The sequence below is a fragment of the Dipodomys ordii genome, unplaced genomic scaffold (genome assembly GCF_000151885.1).
Source record: "Dipodomys ordii isolate 6190 unplaced genomic scaffold, Dord_2.0 Scaffold98, whole genome shotgun sequence".
In the NCBI taxonomy this organism is placed as follows: Eukaryota; Metazoa; Chordata; class Mammalia; order Rodentia; family Heteromyidae; genus Dipodomys; species Dipodomys ordii.
The window spans coordinates 1,737,967-1,757,192 of NW_012267314.1; the positions used below are offsets into that span (position 1 = coordinate 1,737,967).

Sequence of the window (19,226 nt, forward strand, 5' to 3'; positions counted from 1 at the left end):
GGCGTGTGCACATGAGCAAGGACGATGACAGGAAGTGGCGTGTGCACATGAGCAAGGACGATGACAGGAAGTGGCGTGTGCACATGAGCAAGGACCATGGGGCACGAGCAGAGAGGCGCAGGAGGGCGGGCAAGGGTGTCAGAGCAGGTACAGGGGCCTGACCAGGGTGGGGGTGAGGGGCAAGAGCAGCCATGGGAAGAGAAGGGGAGGCCAGGAGCTGGGACATGCCTCTGAGAGGGCGAAGGACACTTCTGTGTCACTTGCCTGGGGAGAGGGGGGCACGTCCAAGGAAGGGGTGCAGGGCCTCTGGGACCACAATGTGGGCAGGCACTGGGGGGGAGGGGAGCAGCAGGGTGCGGCGGCACAATGGGCCCGCCTCCCCCCTGCCTGCCTTCTGCTCCAGTCCTGAATTCAGGAATGCACACAATGCAGGAACGCACGCGGGGATCTGGACGCCCTGCCAAGGTAGAGCTGAGCAGGGCACACTCCTGTGCACACGCACCCCTCCATCTTACAGAACGCACACACAATGGCCAGCCTTCTCTGCCCTGGTTTTTACCAGGAAAGAAGACATGGCGTATAACTCCTGTCAGCTAGAGAGAGGTGCCCGAGCCAGAACTTTCCTTGATTTCTGGATGTAATAAATAGATAGATAGATAGATAAACAAACAGACAAATAAATGGTGCCCTAGCCAAGAGTCTGTGGTCCACGCCTGTAATCCTAGCCACTCAGGAGACTGAGATCTGAGGATCAGGGCTCAAAGCCAGCTCTAGCAGGAAAGTTCTTGAGACTCTGATCTCCAATGAACCAGCAAAAATCCTGAAGTGGAGGTGCGCTCAAGTAGTAGAGTGTGAGCTTTGAGGAGAAAAGCTAAGGGATAGCACCCAGACCTGGAGTCCACACCCGGGTATTGGTACAAGAAAGAAGAAGCAAACGCTGCCCACAGCACTGAAGAGACTCTCGTGGCCCTGCTCTGAAGTGAGGCAGGGGCGCTCCCGTGGCGCCGCGGCTCAGCTACCTACAGCCTGCCAGCTGCTGCATGAACAATAAAGTTTTATTAGAGCTTAGCCAGCTCTCCACTCCCTTCTTGCCTAAGACTATTTTCACAGTATAACATGAAGCTGAACAGTTGGAATGACTCAAAATATTAACTGACCTTTCCAGGAGAAGCTGAAGAGAGTTGAAAGAGATGAACCCCATTAAAAAGGTTTTTTGTTTGACTTAAAACTCAAAATAATCGACAGAACTTTATTCTGAAATTTTGCAGCAATTTTTTTCAAGGCAGAGCCTTGGTCTATATATCTTAGCTGACCTCAAACTCATGAGCCTCCCGCCTCGGCCCTCCACGTGCTGAGATTACAGGTGTATGCCACCTCGCCTGGCCTGATGAAACATGTAAATTTTAAACATAATGTGATTGGTCTAGAAACTACAAATGCCAGCGAATTCACACCAAATATAAACACTTCAGTGGACTTTCAGCTGTGTCATAAACAAAACAGTACTCACGTGGCTCAGCAAAACAGCCCTTGATTTCTCTGAGAGGTTTTAGTTTGTGTCCTCCTGCTTCTACCTCCTGTTCCTGTGACTGGGAGCTTGTAAATTCTTTATGTGGCCATTTAGCATTATATAGGTATGTTTAAACACCTTTTACCTTTTGCCATTCATCACTCACTTTGTGTGCACGTGCACGCTACTCAAAAGAAGTCTCTGAAGCAGTACCTTTCCACCTGGGGAGAATATTTGAAGACGACTTCCCTTTCCTTTCTACCTGTCACCCACTATTAAAGGCCTTGGTCTCAGGCTGCAGCTTCCTTATTCTCTCCGATTTTGTCTCTCAGCCTACTTTTGTTCTGATAATCATCTGCATTGGATTAAACTTTTGTGTCGACAACAATTCTGGTTAGTGGCTAAGGCCTTCACTTAGCACTCTCCTCCTGGTTGGTTTCCATGGGAACTACCCGTTTCCTGAACCAGACTTGCTATTCTGGAGCTGAGACTCTGACTTAATTCTTGGCAACTGACAGCACACTATGAGAAGTCTTTGCAGGACAAGTCTTTAGATATTATATTTTCTGAGAATTTACTGAGATTTTTTTTCCTTTTGCATATTAATGATGGAACACTAAAGCACTAAAAGGATTGTCTCTATCTTACTGAAAGAGAAAATGTCACTCAAACCACCTGTAAATAAATTATTTTTGCACTAGGGTTTGAACTCAGAGCCCCACATGCTCATTCAACTTGCTTGGTTGGCTGGCACTCTACCACTTGACCCATGCCTCCAGCCCGGCTTTTTGCTGGCAATTTGGGAAATGGGGCTTCTTAGACTTTTCTACCAGGACTGGCTTTGAACATGATCCTCCTATCTCAGCCTCCTGAATAGCTAGGATAATAAGTGTGAGCCACTGGTGCCCAGCAGAAAATGATCCTTAAAAACATCTCTCTAGATCAATGGTTGGATACTCACTTTCTATCTTCATAAATCACCTATAAAGCTTCATGTCCACCTTCTCAATATTCAAATAAAAGGAGAGCCAGAGACGGCCAGCTCTTCATACCCTGGGAATCACAGAGCCGAGGTGGCCATGCTAGACAGTCACCTGTATGCTGCCCTTGACCTGCGTCTGAGTCGGGACTGTGAACACCCCCACGCTGGAAGCAGCGGGCACGAAGGGCTCTCCCACCACGCACAGCTGTGGTTTGCCGCAGCCGCCACAAACCCCCCCAGCCTGGGCGACCACTAGGCCAGAACTTTCCAGGCAACTGCACCTCTCACAACTTCCTCATCTGGCAACACCAGAGAAGTTGGGAGGCAGAGAAGAACCAGAGGATGCAGAGGGCAGAGGAGGAAGGATTCATTGAGAGCTGGACAGACCGCAGACTGGGGAACAAGCTGGTGGCAGCCCAAACGACAGAAGGAGCCCTTAAATCGTCTCTGGCCTTCACCTTTCCCCACACCAGCCATGGAGGAGATGTTATTGTCCTTGTTGCCCTGTCTTCGGCTCTTCTAAGAACAGCAGGGGACTGATCACCAACACTAATGACCCAGGGTTCACCCTCAGCAGCGGGCAGCTGGCAGCCCCTGCGCCTCCCCCCCCCCCCGCCCCCATCTCCCGTCCTGACATGAATCCACTCGCAGAAAGATTCCGGAGGAAACTGCAAAATGACTCAAAATAATTGCTCAGACCTTCTCCTTTTTTAATGTAAGCAGCTCCGTTGTGGGACTGGGACATGATGAAAAGGTAATGAAAAGCAGCATTAAGAAGTAAATGCCTCCTCACTATCTGCCCAGTGGAAGCTTTTATTCAACTACAGTCTCTTAAGTATCAAACCGACTGCTGCAGGCATTCTGACAGTGGTTGATACATAGCAGGCCTAACTGGAGAAGACTTTAATAAATAGTCTGGTTCAACCCTGCCATTCTTGGTCAAGATGAACCATTAGACCACACACAAGGATCTCGGTTCAAAGCCAGCCTGGGCAGGAAAGTCCGTGAGACTATCTCCAATTAACCACCAGAAAACTGGAAGTGGCGCTGTGGCTCAAGTGGTAGAGTGCTAGCCTTGAGCTGAAGAGCTGAGGGGCAGCACCCAGACCCAGAGTTCAAGCCCCATGACTGACCAAAAATGAAAAAAAAAACTTTTAAAAAATGAATAAAAAACATTGATATCTAATCCCACCCAACCAATTAAAAGTGGAAGATGAAAAACAAAGCTCAAAATGCCACCTGACTAAATAAACACAGGGCTTTTCATATTGCAGGTACTTGATAATTGATTCCGAAATGTCAATAATATTAGGTAGAGACGGAGGCTGCAGATGACTCAGATGTTTGTTCAAAGTCAGAACAGTGAACCCCGTGGATTGCATGGGTATGGAGAGTTCCGTAGGCAACTTTTTAAGCATACGTGTATGAGCTATTCTCTGGAGCTTCCAAGCTTCTCAAATGTTCAAAATGATTTCCTGAACTAGGTAACATAGGAAAAAGCAGGGAGGACATGAAAGAATCTAAACAACATGACCTTGACTGAACTTTACCTTAAACAACTTCCACCAACCTATTTCACTTCAGCCAATTATGTGAATAACCACAGATGGCAAGTGCTGACTGCCTTGGGATTCTTCTGAGAGAGAGAGAGAGAGAGAGAGAGTATGGCCCCTGGGCTTCAATTCAGGGTTGGGGCACTGTCCCTAAACTCTCATGCCCAAGGCTAGAACTCTACCACTTAAGCCACAGCTCCACTCTGGCTTTATGCTTGTTAATGGGAGAAAAGAGTCTCCTAGACTTTCCTGCCTGGGCTGGCTTCAAACTGCAATCCTTTGATCTCAGTCTCCTGACTAGCTAGGAGCTCAGATTTATTTTTCCTTAAGCAGCTTTCTTTATTCATGAACACATAAAGTGACATCAAGCAAAAGACTGCCTTCACTGAGAAGGACAGGCAGGAAGAGGCTGCAGACAAGGCGGACAAGGTGGGTGAATGCACCTTGACCCAGGACTAAAGAAAGCGGTCTTCAGTGCAGGACACGGGCCAAAGCCCATCTGCCCAGGTCTTTTAGGAATGCGCGAGAGTCCTAGCAGGGAGTTTACAAAAGGGGAAGGTTTGGCCTAACAAATTCAACCCCCCTACTTTCTTCCATCACTAACACAACACTGTTCAGAGGCCTCCCTAACTATCTAATCTCCAACCTAAGCAGGCTAGACAGGAAATAAACATGCAGAACTAAGAGCGGAGAGTGAAGACTGACTTTTCACCCCCCCCCCCGGCTGTGGCACAGGTGACCGGCAGGGCACAGGAGGGGCACAGAATGGTAGAGGCTCTCCCACCACCCAGGCTGCCACTCCCTGGAAAGGATAAATGCACCCCTCATTGCAGATAAGATGGGGGCACAGCCCTGGTCCCTGTTATTTCGGAGGAAAAAGAAGAAAAAGGTGCATACCAGCCACCGTGTTCACAAAGCATCACTGCCTAGTCAGGGTCGAATCCCCCCAGCCCTGGCGCTGGGAGCCTCCCGTCCCTTCCCTGTTAGTCATGGTGCCTGCAGTGCCGGGAGGGGGAGGATAATTACCCCTTCCCGCCTGGGCGCTTGGCAGCGGGTTAATTCAGAGCCGGGGACATCTGACAAGCCTGATCCCCAGCCCACCCCGCGCGTGATTCACCACAGCTCCACGGCTCCTCTCTGCGCCTTCCTCAGTTTCCTTTTTTACTTTGCCACTCGGAAGATTCTTTTTCCAGAAAAACAGGGGAAGTGAGGAAGAATTAGGGAACAGGTGGAGAAAAACAGGAAGGGGGGACACTGGGGACAAGGCGCAATGGAGGACGAGCCCAGCTTTGTCCGCAGCCATCAGAGGTGGAAAGAGAAAGAAAGCTGTGAGGGAGGACCTCCTGGAGTCCTTCCAACCTTTCTGACAGGAAGGATATGGGGGGCCCAGGGGCAGCCCAGAGTCGGTGCTCTGAGCTTTCTGTTCTTGCAAGCCTCAAGTCTCTCCTTGCCAGGCTTGAGTGCTCTGCTCCTAAACTCCACCTATTCCATGCGGAAAAACACTCACCTTCGGCTACATTTGCATGTAAAGTCAGCCTCAGGCTCACCCAGCTCAGGTATCAATCAACAAGCGACACCCATGTCTGAGGTTTGACAGTAGATGGCCGTCAGGAACCATCCTGATGGCGGCCATCTCCATGCCTCTAGGCTCAGGCTGGCCCTTGGCACCAGCTCCTGCCCACATTTCAGTTTGCTCAGCCCTGGTGACTGGGCTGGGCTGTAAGGGGTCAGGAGGAAGGTCACCCCACTTCCTTACCAGCAGACCCCCTCCTCTTCCTCCTTGCACAGGACAAGCCCTGAGTGTGCTCTTCTGGACTCAGGTCACTATGCAGTGTGGGCACACTACTGACTGTCTCCCCCTCCTCCCTCACCGCCCAGCACTTTGCATTGGGGGGAAAGGATCCCCTCTCCCATGCACGTTAATACATGAGTGATTTCTAACCCCGCTGAGCAGGGGTGTAAAGTGCTCCCTGGCCACAAGCAGGACAGAATTCCCATCACAACATGCCAAGGGCCAGCACCTGCCTGACACATCAACCCCAACGATCAAGGACAGACCTAGAAGAGCAGAGCACCAATCGCCTGGAGCCAGGAAAATGGGAAGTTTATAAAAAGAAAGGCAACTAACTACAAAGAGATCAAGATGCTCTTTAGAGCCCAGTTTAAAAAAAAAAAAAACATGGCAAAGACACTTGAAATAAGGTCACCAGCTTGCCACCAAGCCTCTTTCCAAGGAAGGATAGCATCCAAACAGCAGAACAATGCATCTGAGAGGGGGAGCAAACCTCAACCCAACGCTGGCCCTTCTCAAGTCTGTGTCTCACTGTCTCTCTTCCTGAGAGACAGAGCGCCACAACTTCCTCACTAGTAATGCCTCTTGGGCCTGGCCAAATGTCTTGCCCTCAGAGCCCACAGCTCTGGATGAAGGCAGACATGTACGCATGGGCTTTTCAGTCCTTTCAGTGATGCTTTGGGAAAGCTCATCAGTTCACGACACTGTACTGTATCTGAGAAAAATCCACGGAATGGTGGCAAGGTCTTGTCTTCTAGGAAGTTAACAGGGAGCCCACAGGACCCCAATCTCGAGGCCACTGACTTGCAGGGTTTGGACCTCACCTCTAACACTAAGACTGGATGAACAAAGATGCTTGGCCCCCTGAACACAAACCAACTTCAGTAACATTTTCTTAGAAGGCTAATACACTTACATATGATTTCTTTTGTCATCAAGTCCCCCTGCCCCATGAGCAGACCATTAAGGGAGTTGACTAGACAGCACTCATAAACACAGATATGAAGAGAAATCTACCAGGGAAGGGGATTTAGAGCTTTAAAGTTATCTAAAAGTTCCACAACTTGCCCCAGTTCACACATGTGGACCATCACACAAGTTCAAGTTTCCAACCAACAGATCAGGATTTCTTTCCAATATATAGCAGCCTGCAAGAAAAAAAAGCTAGTGGGATGAAATCTTCAGGAGAGATTGTCCTCACTACAGGAAAATGTCACACACAAACAATTTGCTTCAAAGAGGTTCTCTAGTTGAAATTCATCCAGGCAACTTACATTTAGAAATAGGGATGTGTAGTTTTAAGAAAAGGATAGTGATTAGATCTTTGTGTTAGAAGCATCTTACAATCCAGAAGACCTGGAAATAATGCAGGAAATGCACAAAACATGTACGCCCGAAGGAGCCTCTAGAACTAAGCATGTAGCCCCCAAACCTTCTGCTTTAGACTCTTAGATATGCAGACTCTTAAAAACAATTCCTGTGGAAAAACCTCAAAAGGTGGAGCCAAGTGGGCAGCAGGAGTCAAATATTAAATACAAGTTACGCTCACGCTGGGTACTGAAAGCCTTGTCATTAGTGTGCATTCTTTTCTACTTTGCAAAAACAAACAGGACAAAATATATCTTAAACGAGACTGGATCACCAACAGTACCACACACACTTGTCATGCTGTATGTCTCCAGATCCCAAAGCTCGCTGTTCATCAACACAACGCCTACCAACTGCAAAAATAATCACTGCCACCGCCACACTAGGTGATTATATAAAATTCTTGCAAAAAGCTGTAAAATTATTTAACCAGGGAGAACTAAATAAAAAAAAAAACCATTCTGCTTACCTGGATGAAAGAGGGGTTCATTCATTTCTGTAGATTTGCTTTTACAATGTAAGCCCAAGTAAATGCTCTGCTCCAAAGAAATTTAGCAAGCATAAAATTATTTGCTATGTTCAAATTCCCCCTTTCTCTCTTTCCAAACATAATTATACGGAGTAGATGTTTCCATAGGCCTTTCTGATGGCTTTTTTATTTCAAACCAACAAAATTAATGCAAAGATCAATTTGAAGACCTCAGGCTGAGAGAAAAGTTTAACCATGACACACAACTACTACACAAAAAGGGTTCTCTCGGGCTTCAAGGGTACTGTCAAGAGTCCCTTCTGGAAAGACAAGCAGAGCTCCTCATCTGCATAACAGCCTTTCTACATTGCTGGAGTAAAGGCAACTTCTGATCAAGAAGGAAAACCCTGCCAGCCTGCCTGCATTGGGATCAGGAGCTATACCTGGGAATTCCAAGCCCACCTTCACTTACCTACTGCATGTGGAAAGGACACGTTCAGAGGAACCTGCTCTCTGTCCCAGAAGGGTTTCTCCAGCAGGGTGGAAGGCAGAGCCCTCTTGCTCTCATTCCCAGCAAATGAAATGAAAACACTCCCTAGTGTTCTTCTCAGCCACACCCACCCACAAGGACGTCCTAGCGCCACCCAGCCATCCTCCAAGCAGCTCAGTGACTGAGGAAGGCTCACCTACCTCCTCCTGTAGCCCACCCCTGCTGCAAGCCTGCCTGCTCTGGAGAAGCACCAGGCTTCGCAGACGTGGCAATGACAAAGTCACCAAGTGCCACATGTCCACAGCCAGCTCCGCACACAGAACAGGAAAGGTGAGCAGCATTTTGGCGGGGGACAGCTGTTAACACGCCTCAAGTCCCCAAAACAAACCAAAGACTCTTTCAACCCCCTCACCCCAAGAGAAAGTGTTTATTCCTTTCCAACTCCCAATGATGACAATAGTGCAGGCTAATTGCTAACAACACCAGGGGAAAGAATTCTCCACGCAGGAGGGGCTGACAGGGTCACACAAAGAGCTCTGACAGTAATGGGCACCCTTGGAGAGAGAGAAGGCAATCAATTATGAACCATTTGCAGAAATTGTGGGGCTGTCAAAAGCCTGGGTACAGCTGTGCTTGATCAAGTCAGCTTTGGATGGTTTTCAATAGAAATTATTCCTTATTCTCAAGTCTAGATACTTGTTAGTGAAATACCCCCAATAGTCCAGGCTCAACCTGAGCCGAATGAAAAGAGAACTGGTGACCGTGGGAAGACCTGGGAGGCAGAGGCAGGTCTGGCTGAGGAGCCATCACCTCCTGAGACCTCAGTCAGATAGCAAGTCTGGCCACTCCCAGCACATACTGGGAACATACAAGATAGCACCCCACATCACGATTTCAAAAACAGAAGAGGAGTTGAGAGCTGGTGGCTCATGCCTGTAATCATCCTAGCTACTCAGAAGGTTGAGATGTACAGATCACAGTTCAAAGCCAGCCTGGGCAAGAAAGTCCATGAGATGCTTATCTCCAATTAACCAGCAAAAGCCAGAAGTGGAGATGTGGTTCATGTAGTAGTACCAGCCTTGTGGTTCATGTAGTAGAGTACCCAGGTCCCAGTGCTCAAGCACGTGCAAGCGCGCGCGCGTGCACACACACACACACACACACACACACACACACACACACACACATACACGATGGCTGCATTCAGAGATAACCTGGTATTCCACGAGGTCAAACTATCATACAGAACTTTTTAAAACCCTTTGATACTATCTTTTCCATCACAGTGACTTCTGCTGGTGACCACAGATTCATTTGTCCCAAGAGACAAAGAACACAAAGCTATGGGAATCTCTTCACTCTGTTTTTAGTGCACAGAAATCCACTGTTATATGCAGGTATCTCCACCTCAGAATACCAGGTAAGAACTTCTGGCTTTTTTCATATTGCTTATGTGGTGCTGAGGAATCGAACCCAGGGCCTCAGGCATGCAAGGCAAGCATTCTACCACTGAGCCACCTTCCTAGCCCCTAAAATGAATTTTCTAAAAGAATAAAAGGAAATATAATATTAAAAAAGAATACCAGGTAAGAGATGGCCTCAGACTTGAGGGACCTGGACAGCACACATTTAACTTGCTCACACTCTAAAGAAACCCAACATCCAAAGAGCCACAAAACCTGAGACACCAACACGATGCCACGAAGCAGATTCCACACCTGACTGCCTGTTGGGCTCGGTCGAAGTGTACGGGCACCAGCAACACTGTGCACAAGCCCTTAGTGTGTGTGGGTAAGGTGTGCATGGAGCACAAATGGATTCTGTGTAGAGACCAGAGGACCATCCTGGAGGTATCTCATTATGTGACGTTGACATTACTAAATGGGGCTGGCGGGGGGGGGGGGGGGGGGGGGAGACACACACACGGAAGACTCACACTCTGAACCACTTCTTGTCTTACCCAGTTATTTGAATGAGGGATACTCAACTTGTATTTTTTTTTTTTGGTTGGTTGTGAGGCTTGAACTCTGGGCCTGGACACTGTCCCTCAGCTCTTCAGCTCAAGACTAGCGCTCTACCATTTGAGCCATAGCACCACTTTTGGTTTTCTGAGTGGGTTATAGGAGATAAGAATCTCGGACTTTCCTGACCTAGCTGGCTTTGAACTGCAATCCTCAGATCACAGCCTCCTGAGTAGCTAGGATTACAGGTGTGAGCCACCAGTGCCCAGCTCAACCTGTATTCTCTTACACAGGACTTCAATTCCATGTTCCTGGGTGTGTATGCAGACACACACATATACATTTGCTTTCTCCCTTCACCACTTTTCACAGCGGAAACTGAGATTACTCCAGATGCAACCTGAAATGCATTTTCTCCTTTTTCTAACTTCCTAACAGTCCTGCTTCATGTGCTGGTGACAAGCCTGTCGTAGAATAGGACTGGACACAGCCTCAGTAGGCTAACTTTCCATGTATCTATTTTACCAAATCTTAACATACAACATGGGGAAAATTCATTTCCTTCTTTAGAACTTGAATGCATATGTCAAACAGAGCATCATGGAGAGAAAAATCCTTATCCAGCTGGCATTAAGTCACTGGCATTAAGTCATTTCCCTTAAGCACCAGCCATGCCAGTGCATCACAGCCCTCACCTTAAATACAGAGCTCTACTCCACAAGCCTTTGCTTTTTGTTGTTTTTTTTTTAAGAAAAAGGTTATAACAAACCAATCAATACGGATTGATTTGGTTAGGTGCTAATGCCAATAATCCTAGCTACTCAGGAGCCTGGGATCCAAGGATTAAGGTTCAGAGTCAGTCCTGACTCTGTGAGAGCTTGTGAGAGTCTTATCTCCAATTAACTACCAAAAAGCCAGAAATGGAGCTATGACATAGGAGACATGTTAAGGATAGATACTACACAATTCCATTCATAGATGAGGAATCTAGAATTGGCAAAGGAGAAGAAAGGATGGTTGATGTGTCCAGGGGGTTGAAGGAGACGATATGGAGCACTTCTGTCTGGAACAGTAAGGGAGCTCTGGCCACAGACATGATGATAGTTACAAAGCATTGTGTGTGTGCCTCAGGGCCAGTGGTGTGTATAACTGAAAATAGTAGCAAATTTTGTGTCACACACACTGCAGCATAACAAAATGAAAACATTCAAAAAATAATTGATCTCTGGCCAAAAGAATTATGTAGGACAAAAAGGTAATAATATTTTAATAATAATAATATCAGGACCGGGGACTGGTGACTCACGCCTTTAATCTAGCTACTCAGGAGGCTGAGATCTGAGGATCGCAGTTCAAAGCCAGCCCAGGCAGGAAAGTCTGGAGACTCTTATCTCCAATTAACCACTAGAAAACCAGAAGTGGCATTGTGGCTCAAGTGGAAGAGTGCTAGCCTTGAACTGAAGAGCTCAGGGACAGTGCCTAGGTCCAGAGTTCAAGCCTCAGGACTACTACTAATAATAATATCATAACAGTAATTTCAGAACACCTGAGCACAGGAGTTCCTTGTCAAGGTCACTCAGCAAACCCTATCCAGTGTGAGGACATCATGGCACATCTGCCTTATTCTCTGATGTCTGCTGAAGATCACGGGGGCGTCCTGACTACTGCATATGGTTTTTGAAAAATAAACAATGGGTAACTGTAACCCCTCTCTATATCGCCTTTATAATAACAGTAAAAATTAAAATAAACAGTAGAAAAGGAAACTACTTTTTGTTTGGTTTGGGTTTTCTCAGACAGGGTCTCAATATTTAGGCCACACTGGCCTTGAACGTACAACGTATCTTCTTAAGTACTGGGATTACAGGTATATTTCATTATACCGAGCTTGGAAACTATTATCTTATTGTGTATGTGTGTGTGTACTGGTACTGGGGCTTGAACAGGACCTTGTGCTCTTCCTTGGATTTTTCCTTCAAGGCTGGCACTCTACCATTTGAGCCATACCTCTACTTCCAGATTTTTGCTGGTCATTAAAGATAAGTGTCAAGGACTTTTATACCTGGGTTGGCTAGGATTACAGGTGTGAGCCACCAGTACCCAGTGGAAAGTATTATCTTTAAAAACAAAACAAAAACTATTATCTGCATCCAATGCTAGAGGTGGGGACTGTAAAACTCCATTTTTTAATCCCCACCTCAGGAAATGACAAGAATTAACCTTTGCCTCCCTGGTTCTCAGTTTGCAAACTGGACCAGCCTCTTACCCGGAAGGTCTGCTCCATCTTCTCCCTGTGGGACACCTGATCCAGAGTGCCATCCGTCTGACTCCTTTTCAAACCAGTTGTGATGTCAGGGACATTGCTGAAATCTGCAGGAGACGTGACAGAGACATAAAACAGATTAGGTCACCTGCAGGAAATGTTTATGACTGGTTTAGTGGCTCACAGGAGGGAAAGAAGAAAATGGCCAACAGTTAGTGGGCAATACACTGTAGACCCTTGATGCCATCAAAAGGACAACGCGCACATAGCCAGTCCCCTACTGAAACCCACAGGAGCTCCCACTAACCAAGGACGCAACATCCTTTTGTAGTTCTGGGCAGAGGAACCCAATCGGCACCATGCTTTCAATGCCCTGTCGATTTTTCCCATTTTTAGGCAAACTACACCTTACCAAGCCCTGATCTGAAATAATTCATCGAGACCAAGAATCAAGGACTTTTGTTGGTATTTTCTTATTTTTGGCTAAGTAAGAACAAAACTACAAGGATAGCTTGGGGCTTAGGGGGTGAAAAAAACCAATGATCTAATGTCATGGATACTTCCTGTAATCCACTGCACAGGTAACACTGGCAAGTGCTAACTCTGACTCGTGCATCAACCTCAACTCCATCATCCCAATGAAAAGTCCTACTCTGAGCAGCCCCTGTTGATTTACAGAGTAAAGGGGAAGAAATGGCGGTAGTGGTTCCCGCCCTAACAGTTCTTTCCAGGGCTCTCAGATTACCAAGTCAAAGAGCTAGAAAGAGTGTGAGAAGCATATGGTACTTCCAGTGAGATGTTCAGGCTCAGTAAGGTCCTCACGGATGAAAAAGGCCTCTGAGGGGGGCCTCTTGATAGAGAGGGCCAGGGCAAGGATGGCATCCACAGACAGAACATGCTCAGTGCCAGGAGAGAGCCCTGGAAGCACGCCTGCAAAGGGATGCAGGAGAGGAGGGACAGAAACCAGCAGGAGTAATGTCATAGGAGCCGCTCCGTGTGAGAGCACATTGCCTAGGTAACGGGACCACATTTGCATGATTCCTGCCTTTACCTTGTAAACAAAGAGCTTTGGTATTCCCAGAGTGCCGTGAAGCACAGGAAGTAGGACCCGCTGTCCACACAAACATTCATTCATGACAGGGATTTCCAGCACCCACTACACAGCCGGCAGGGGCTAGGTCCTGGTAATACAGATATGGCCAAGACCGGAATCTCAGGATCAGTGCAGCTAGAGAGGAGCATGAGGAGCCCTGGAGGCTGAAGGTGGGAAGGGAGAAGGATGACAGGGAAGACACTAAAGGTGTCACATGATGGCAGAGACTGCCAGAGGTGTCACACGGTGCCATGAGAATTCATAGCCATTCAGTTAATGTATTCATAAAACCTCCTAACTCACTAAGCAGAAACCTTCTCCAACTACTGCTTGACTCTGAAAGAAGATTCTCCCACACTATGTTGATTCAGGCAAGTGAGAGGAAAGGTATGGCACGCACCCACAGACAGAACACTGGACACCCCCTTTCCTGTAGGAACCCTGCCTGTCCAAGGATAGCTGCTGAGCCCCCTCCACCACTTTAGGGCCCCTTAACTTCAGAGAGGCCTCTAGGTGCTGTGGGGGTTCTCCCTGAGATGGGAGCCATCATAAGCCAGTTCCCACTGGGTGTGGGATATGGTCCCAGAGAAGACAAGCGACTCTGGATAGATCCCAAGATCCCTTAGACAGGAGCTCTCAAAAGCTCTTGAGGGGCTGGGAAGGTGGCTCAGTGGTAGAGCGCTTGCCGTGCATGCATGAGGCCCTGGGTTCGATTCCTCAGCACCACATAAGAAAAAAGAAAAAAGCCGGAAGTGGCGCTGTGGCTCAAGTGGTAGAGTACTAGCCTTGAGCTGAAGAGCTGAGGGACAGCGCCCAGGCCCAGAGTTCAGGCCCCACAACCGGACCCCCCCCCAAAAAGAAAAGCTCTTGAGTACCAGCTGTCACACAGCAGAACGCACCTGTGCATACAGTGTCCCCTTGAGGGCCTGCAGGGGCCAGCGCTGCCCTGGTCCTTGGCTAGCCACAGGGAAAGCCAAGCTGGACAGAACCCATGGCTGCCAACACAACTCCAAGAGTCAAAAAAACTTCACCAGGACCTATGTCCCTGAGGAAAAAAAAAGAAACCTAGGCCTGACACACAAAAGGACATTCTAAGCTGGCTCACTCCTATGATCCTCGTTACTCAGAAGAGTGAGAGCTGCGATCACAGTGTGAAGCTGGTCTGGGCAGGAAAACCTGTGAGATTTTTTTTTTTTTCTTGGTGGGTCATGGGACTTGAACTCTGGGCCTGGGCGCTGTCCCTCAGCTCTTCAGCTCAAGATGAGCACTCTACCGCTTGAGCCACTGCACCACTTCTGGTTTTCTGGTGGTTTATTGGAGATAAGAGTCTCATGGACTTTCCTGCCTGGACTGGCTTTGAACCACGATCCTCATCTCAGCCTTCTGAGTAGCTAGGATTATAGGCTTGAGCTACCGGTGCATGAGATTCTTATCTCCTATTAACTGGGAAAAAGCCAGCCGTGGAACTGAAGCTCAAGTGGGAGAGCACCAGCCTTGAGCAAAATGCTAAAGGACAATACCCAGGCCCTGAATTCAAGCCCAAGCACTGGTGCACTCATACACACACACACACACAGACACACACACACAGACACACACAGACACACACACACACACACACACACACACTACATTCTAGAAGAATAGAAGACTAGCTATAAAAGTGTGTAGGCTGGTGAAAACCAAATGCTTATTTACAAAGCTGCTTTGAGTAGGCATTCTGGGGTGGGGGTGGGGGTGAAAGCCTGCACACAGCCCTGCTTACATTCTGCCCACATCCTGAGCATGGCTGCGAAGTGGGAAGAGTTCCTCCCTTCTCTACACACCACCAGCCTCCACCCGCAGAGACTAGGCATCAAGATGCAGGTGCTGTGACATGCGTGGCTCAATGTCTTCACCCTGACAGGGTGACATAGCACCCTGGGGTGACACTCAGTCTTGGGATGACATTCAGAGCCTTGGGGTAACACTCAGCGCCTTGGGTGTCAGAGTCTTGAGGTGTCACTTGATGCCTTGGGTAACAGTGCCTTACAAGACTGAGGTCTAGACATGTCCTAAAGAGTAGCCAATACAACTGTAAATGACAAGCAACCAGACTGTGTCAGGTTAGGCGAGTTCCTGGTGCTGTTAAATGCACTATTTTGTCTTTTACATGGTATTCCTTGAGGGAAGCGGGCATGGGGAGGTGTCGTGATTTGTTCTTGGTAACTGACAGAGCAGTACTGCAGGCCCCCAGTTGGACCTTGTTCTATGTATCGTCTCTGAGCCTTCTCCAGGCCCCAGCCATCAGATAGGTCATGAAACCAGGCAGGCCCATGCTTCTCATCTTAGACGTGGACAACAGACTGAAGGCTGGCCCACTCCACTGTGTGTCCCCTGATCCCTGACCGACAGCCCAGAAAATGTGAGGCCTTAGGTAAGAGATGCTTAGTAATTCAGTCTCTTCCTGAACTCTGTGTGGGCACATATCCCATTGATGCTGCTGTCAGCCAAAGAGCTGGCAACCCCAAATCCTTTAATTGTGTTCAAGTTGCATCCTGGGTACCAACTTAAAAATAGACACATCAGGAGATGCTGAAGCTAAGGTCGACACGCCTACACGGCTCTCAGTCTGATTAAAGTTCACAGTCACTTCCAAGTCTGATCTAGCAGTTCAGAGGCAAGAGTAGGTTTTACCTGTTGCCCCAAAGAAGCATTCTCCCAACCAGATGCTAGCTAACTCTGACAGGCACAGGGGAAAGCTGGGAGAGGGCACCCTTGGGAAAGTTCACCTGCAGCTGCATCCTAAGGATGTGTGTGTTTGGTTCGTCTAGCTTGTGCCATCCCATAATCCTAGGCTGGCTGACTATCTTCTTACTCAAGTACTTAAGCAAATAATAGACACAAAGTTCTTCCTAGATCCTGGACACCAACCACGTGCTGCCTGGAGAGCCCAGAGACCCCAGGCAGTGTGTGGCCATGAGGAGGACTGGGAAGGTGTCTCTGCCCTTGAAGCAGCCAGGGGGGCACCTCCCAAGGGCACACCGTCTAAGCCATCTGAGAACTACTCTGCCCAAAAGTTTGAGGATGCCTCCAGTGCCCTCAGCAACAGCAACTATAAAAGGAACAATGAAAAAAATACCTCAAGATGGTATTCATCACTGTACTTGAAAAGAAGAAATGCAAAATGACAGAACATTTGTTTTCTTGGGTACAATAAGACTTTTTTTTTTGAGAAATTTACTGTGATTTGAATGTGTCTCCAGGTTCATGGGCCAGTAACTCGATGGCCCAGTTGGACGGCGCTGGGAGGAGGTTCTGACGGCGCCTGGGCTATCTGGTGGTGGCACTAGGGCTCTGAGAGGTGGGTCTGCTCTCTCCTCGTCTCCTGCCCCTTCGCCTTGTGCCCTGCCAAGGTCCCATCTTGGAATCAGTATCATCAAACCGGCCAGGCTAGCATACTTCTGTTCAGAATTCCCCAGCCGGAGCACTCTGCTCCAGAAGCACAAAAGGATGTCAAAGAAAGGAAAGACAGGAAAGGGTGATCACTCGGAAGCAACTCTGCATCCATTTGGGGCTAAGAATCTGCCAGGAGTGGATGAGAAGGATGGCCCCAGTTCATAGCAACAAGGCCTGACGCCGTCACGTAGGTGCCTCTGCCCCAGGCCTCTGCCCCGCCCCTGGAAGCCCCTTGTGTTCCAGATCATGGACTCTTAATATCGCTAATCTAAAGCCCCCACTTTGCTTTTCACTTTTTGTTTTCTGGTTCAAACTTGGACATTTTCTGGTTCAAATTCAAGGCATTGATCTTGCTTGACAGGTGCTCTACCACTTGAGCCATACCTCCAAGCCCTCATACCTCCTTTTGGATAGCATATACTTCTAATATCCTGAAATAAAAATCATACTCAATATAATCTACCTCCACACATAGTTTGGTAAAAAGCAATTTGTGTTCCCAACACTAACATATGGGAGAAAAGCAAGTGGAAACTAGCTTGCATTGTTCAAAAAATGTGTTTCAGCTAAGGGCTGCTGGCTCACACCTAGCTACTCAGGAGGCTTAGACCTGAGGATCCAGGTTCAAAGCCAGCCTGGGTAGGAAAGCCTAGGAGGCTCTTATCTCCAATTAATCAGCAAAATGATGGAAATGGAGGCATACCTAAAGTGGTACAGCACCAGCCTGAAGCCAAAGAGCTAAGGGAGAGCTTGAGGCTAAGTTCAAGTCCCAGTAACAGGAAAAAAAAAAAAAGGAGATGAAAAAATCTTTTAAAAATGTGTCTCATACTTTCATAGTTCATGGCAGACAACCTCTCTCAGTAAGCCGTAGGAGACCACCTACCTGGAACAACAGAGACAGGGTGGGGGTGCTGCCAGGGTGTCCTGGGGGATGCCAAGATACAAAACTCCTGGCAAAGTTCAGCACACCACACACACACACACACACACACACACACAGACCAGACATGCCACACACACACACACACACAGACCAGACATGCCACACACACACACACACACACACACACACTCTCTCTCAGAGACCAGACATGCCTCCCTTTTATGTATTGGGTGTGGCACTCACAGGGAATAAGAAGCACCATCTAACTTTGAGAAAGAAAATGGTTTGGACTGGGTTGTAAAATTGAGCTAGTTCCTGGATCTGGTCACTCTATCTCCGCAAAGTTAATCAACTCAGCTATAGGGCTGTAAGTATGGCTCAAGTGGTAGGGTACCTGCTTAGCAACCTCAAAGTCCTGAGTTCAAACCTCATCAAACCCAAAAATATGTGTGCATATACACCTGCACACACAAATGAGTAGAGCCCTGCAGAATGTCTAGAAACCATGTCCCCAAAAATCAGTAAGTACACTGTAGCTGAATAACCATGGTAACCAGAAACAACCACAAGTGTCCAACCTGTCACCCAGTGGACAGTGCTACCTCCTCTAGGTCGTGCTCTGACCTTCCCTGGGACCAGGATCTTACATTTTCCTCTGAGGCCAGTGCCAAGTACAGGAGATATGCCCCGCGCAGAGCAGCAGCCTGGGGCACCAGGCTCCTTTCTTCCTGGGACAGATGGAGCAACTTAGAAGATGAGTCAGAGAAACAATGTGGAATATTTAATTGGGATTCTCATAGCAGCCTCAAGAATACTGAAGTTGATTATATCATCTATCCTCAGAAATCTCTTGTGTTGCAAAATGAATGGTCTTTTATTTTTAAAAAAAAAGTGAAAAAATTCTAAACAAAACTCTCAAAGAAGTTACAAGTGGATGCTAACTAGTTCTAATTAAATTTTCAACTACATACTGCATTCTGGTAGTGGAGTTATACATCTCCAACACTTAATATTCACATGCGACTTTCTATCTACTCATATTCAGATAACTATGATCTTAGTCTGTCGATTTTCCAGTGCTCCCAGAATTTCCACTGCGCCATTCCATAAAAAGAACAGCTTGTAAAAGATCAAAGGAGTTTAGATCAGAAAAGGCACTGGGAGCTCATCCCATCCAATTCTTTCCCCTTATGTATCATTGGGAGTGAGGGGTGGGTTCTTAAATCCAAATTCAATTTCAAGTAAAGATAGGCATTTTGGTAAGTCACAGCTGCCAGTTTAGGAGTAAGAGTACATAATACATAATACATAAAATACATAATACATAAACACTATTATAAAACTCTTTACTAGTGGCCATAAGATACAAGGCCCAAGGAACAGAAGGAACCATCTGCAAAGGCTTAGGACCTCTCAACTTTCAA

General features: G+C 47.6%; 1 protein-coding gene across 1 annotated transcript in view; it reads right to left on the reverse strand.

The window, feature by feature from the left end:
* Positions 1-19,226, reverse strand: part of Tiam2 (T-cell lymphoma invasion and metastasis 2) — an 89,503-nt gene that overhangs the window by 21,842 nt on the left and 48,435 nt on the right. Inside the window, exons 14-15 of the mRNA XM_013026927.1 lie at positions 12,392-12,495; positions 2,880-3,011 (exon numbers count right to left, since the gene is read on the reverse strand). Coding sequence (XP_012882381.1) covers positions 2,880-3,011; positions 12,392-12,495 — 236 coding nt within the window. The remainder of the gene's footprint in view (positions 1-2,879; positions 3,012-12,391; positions 12,496-19,226) is intronic.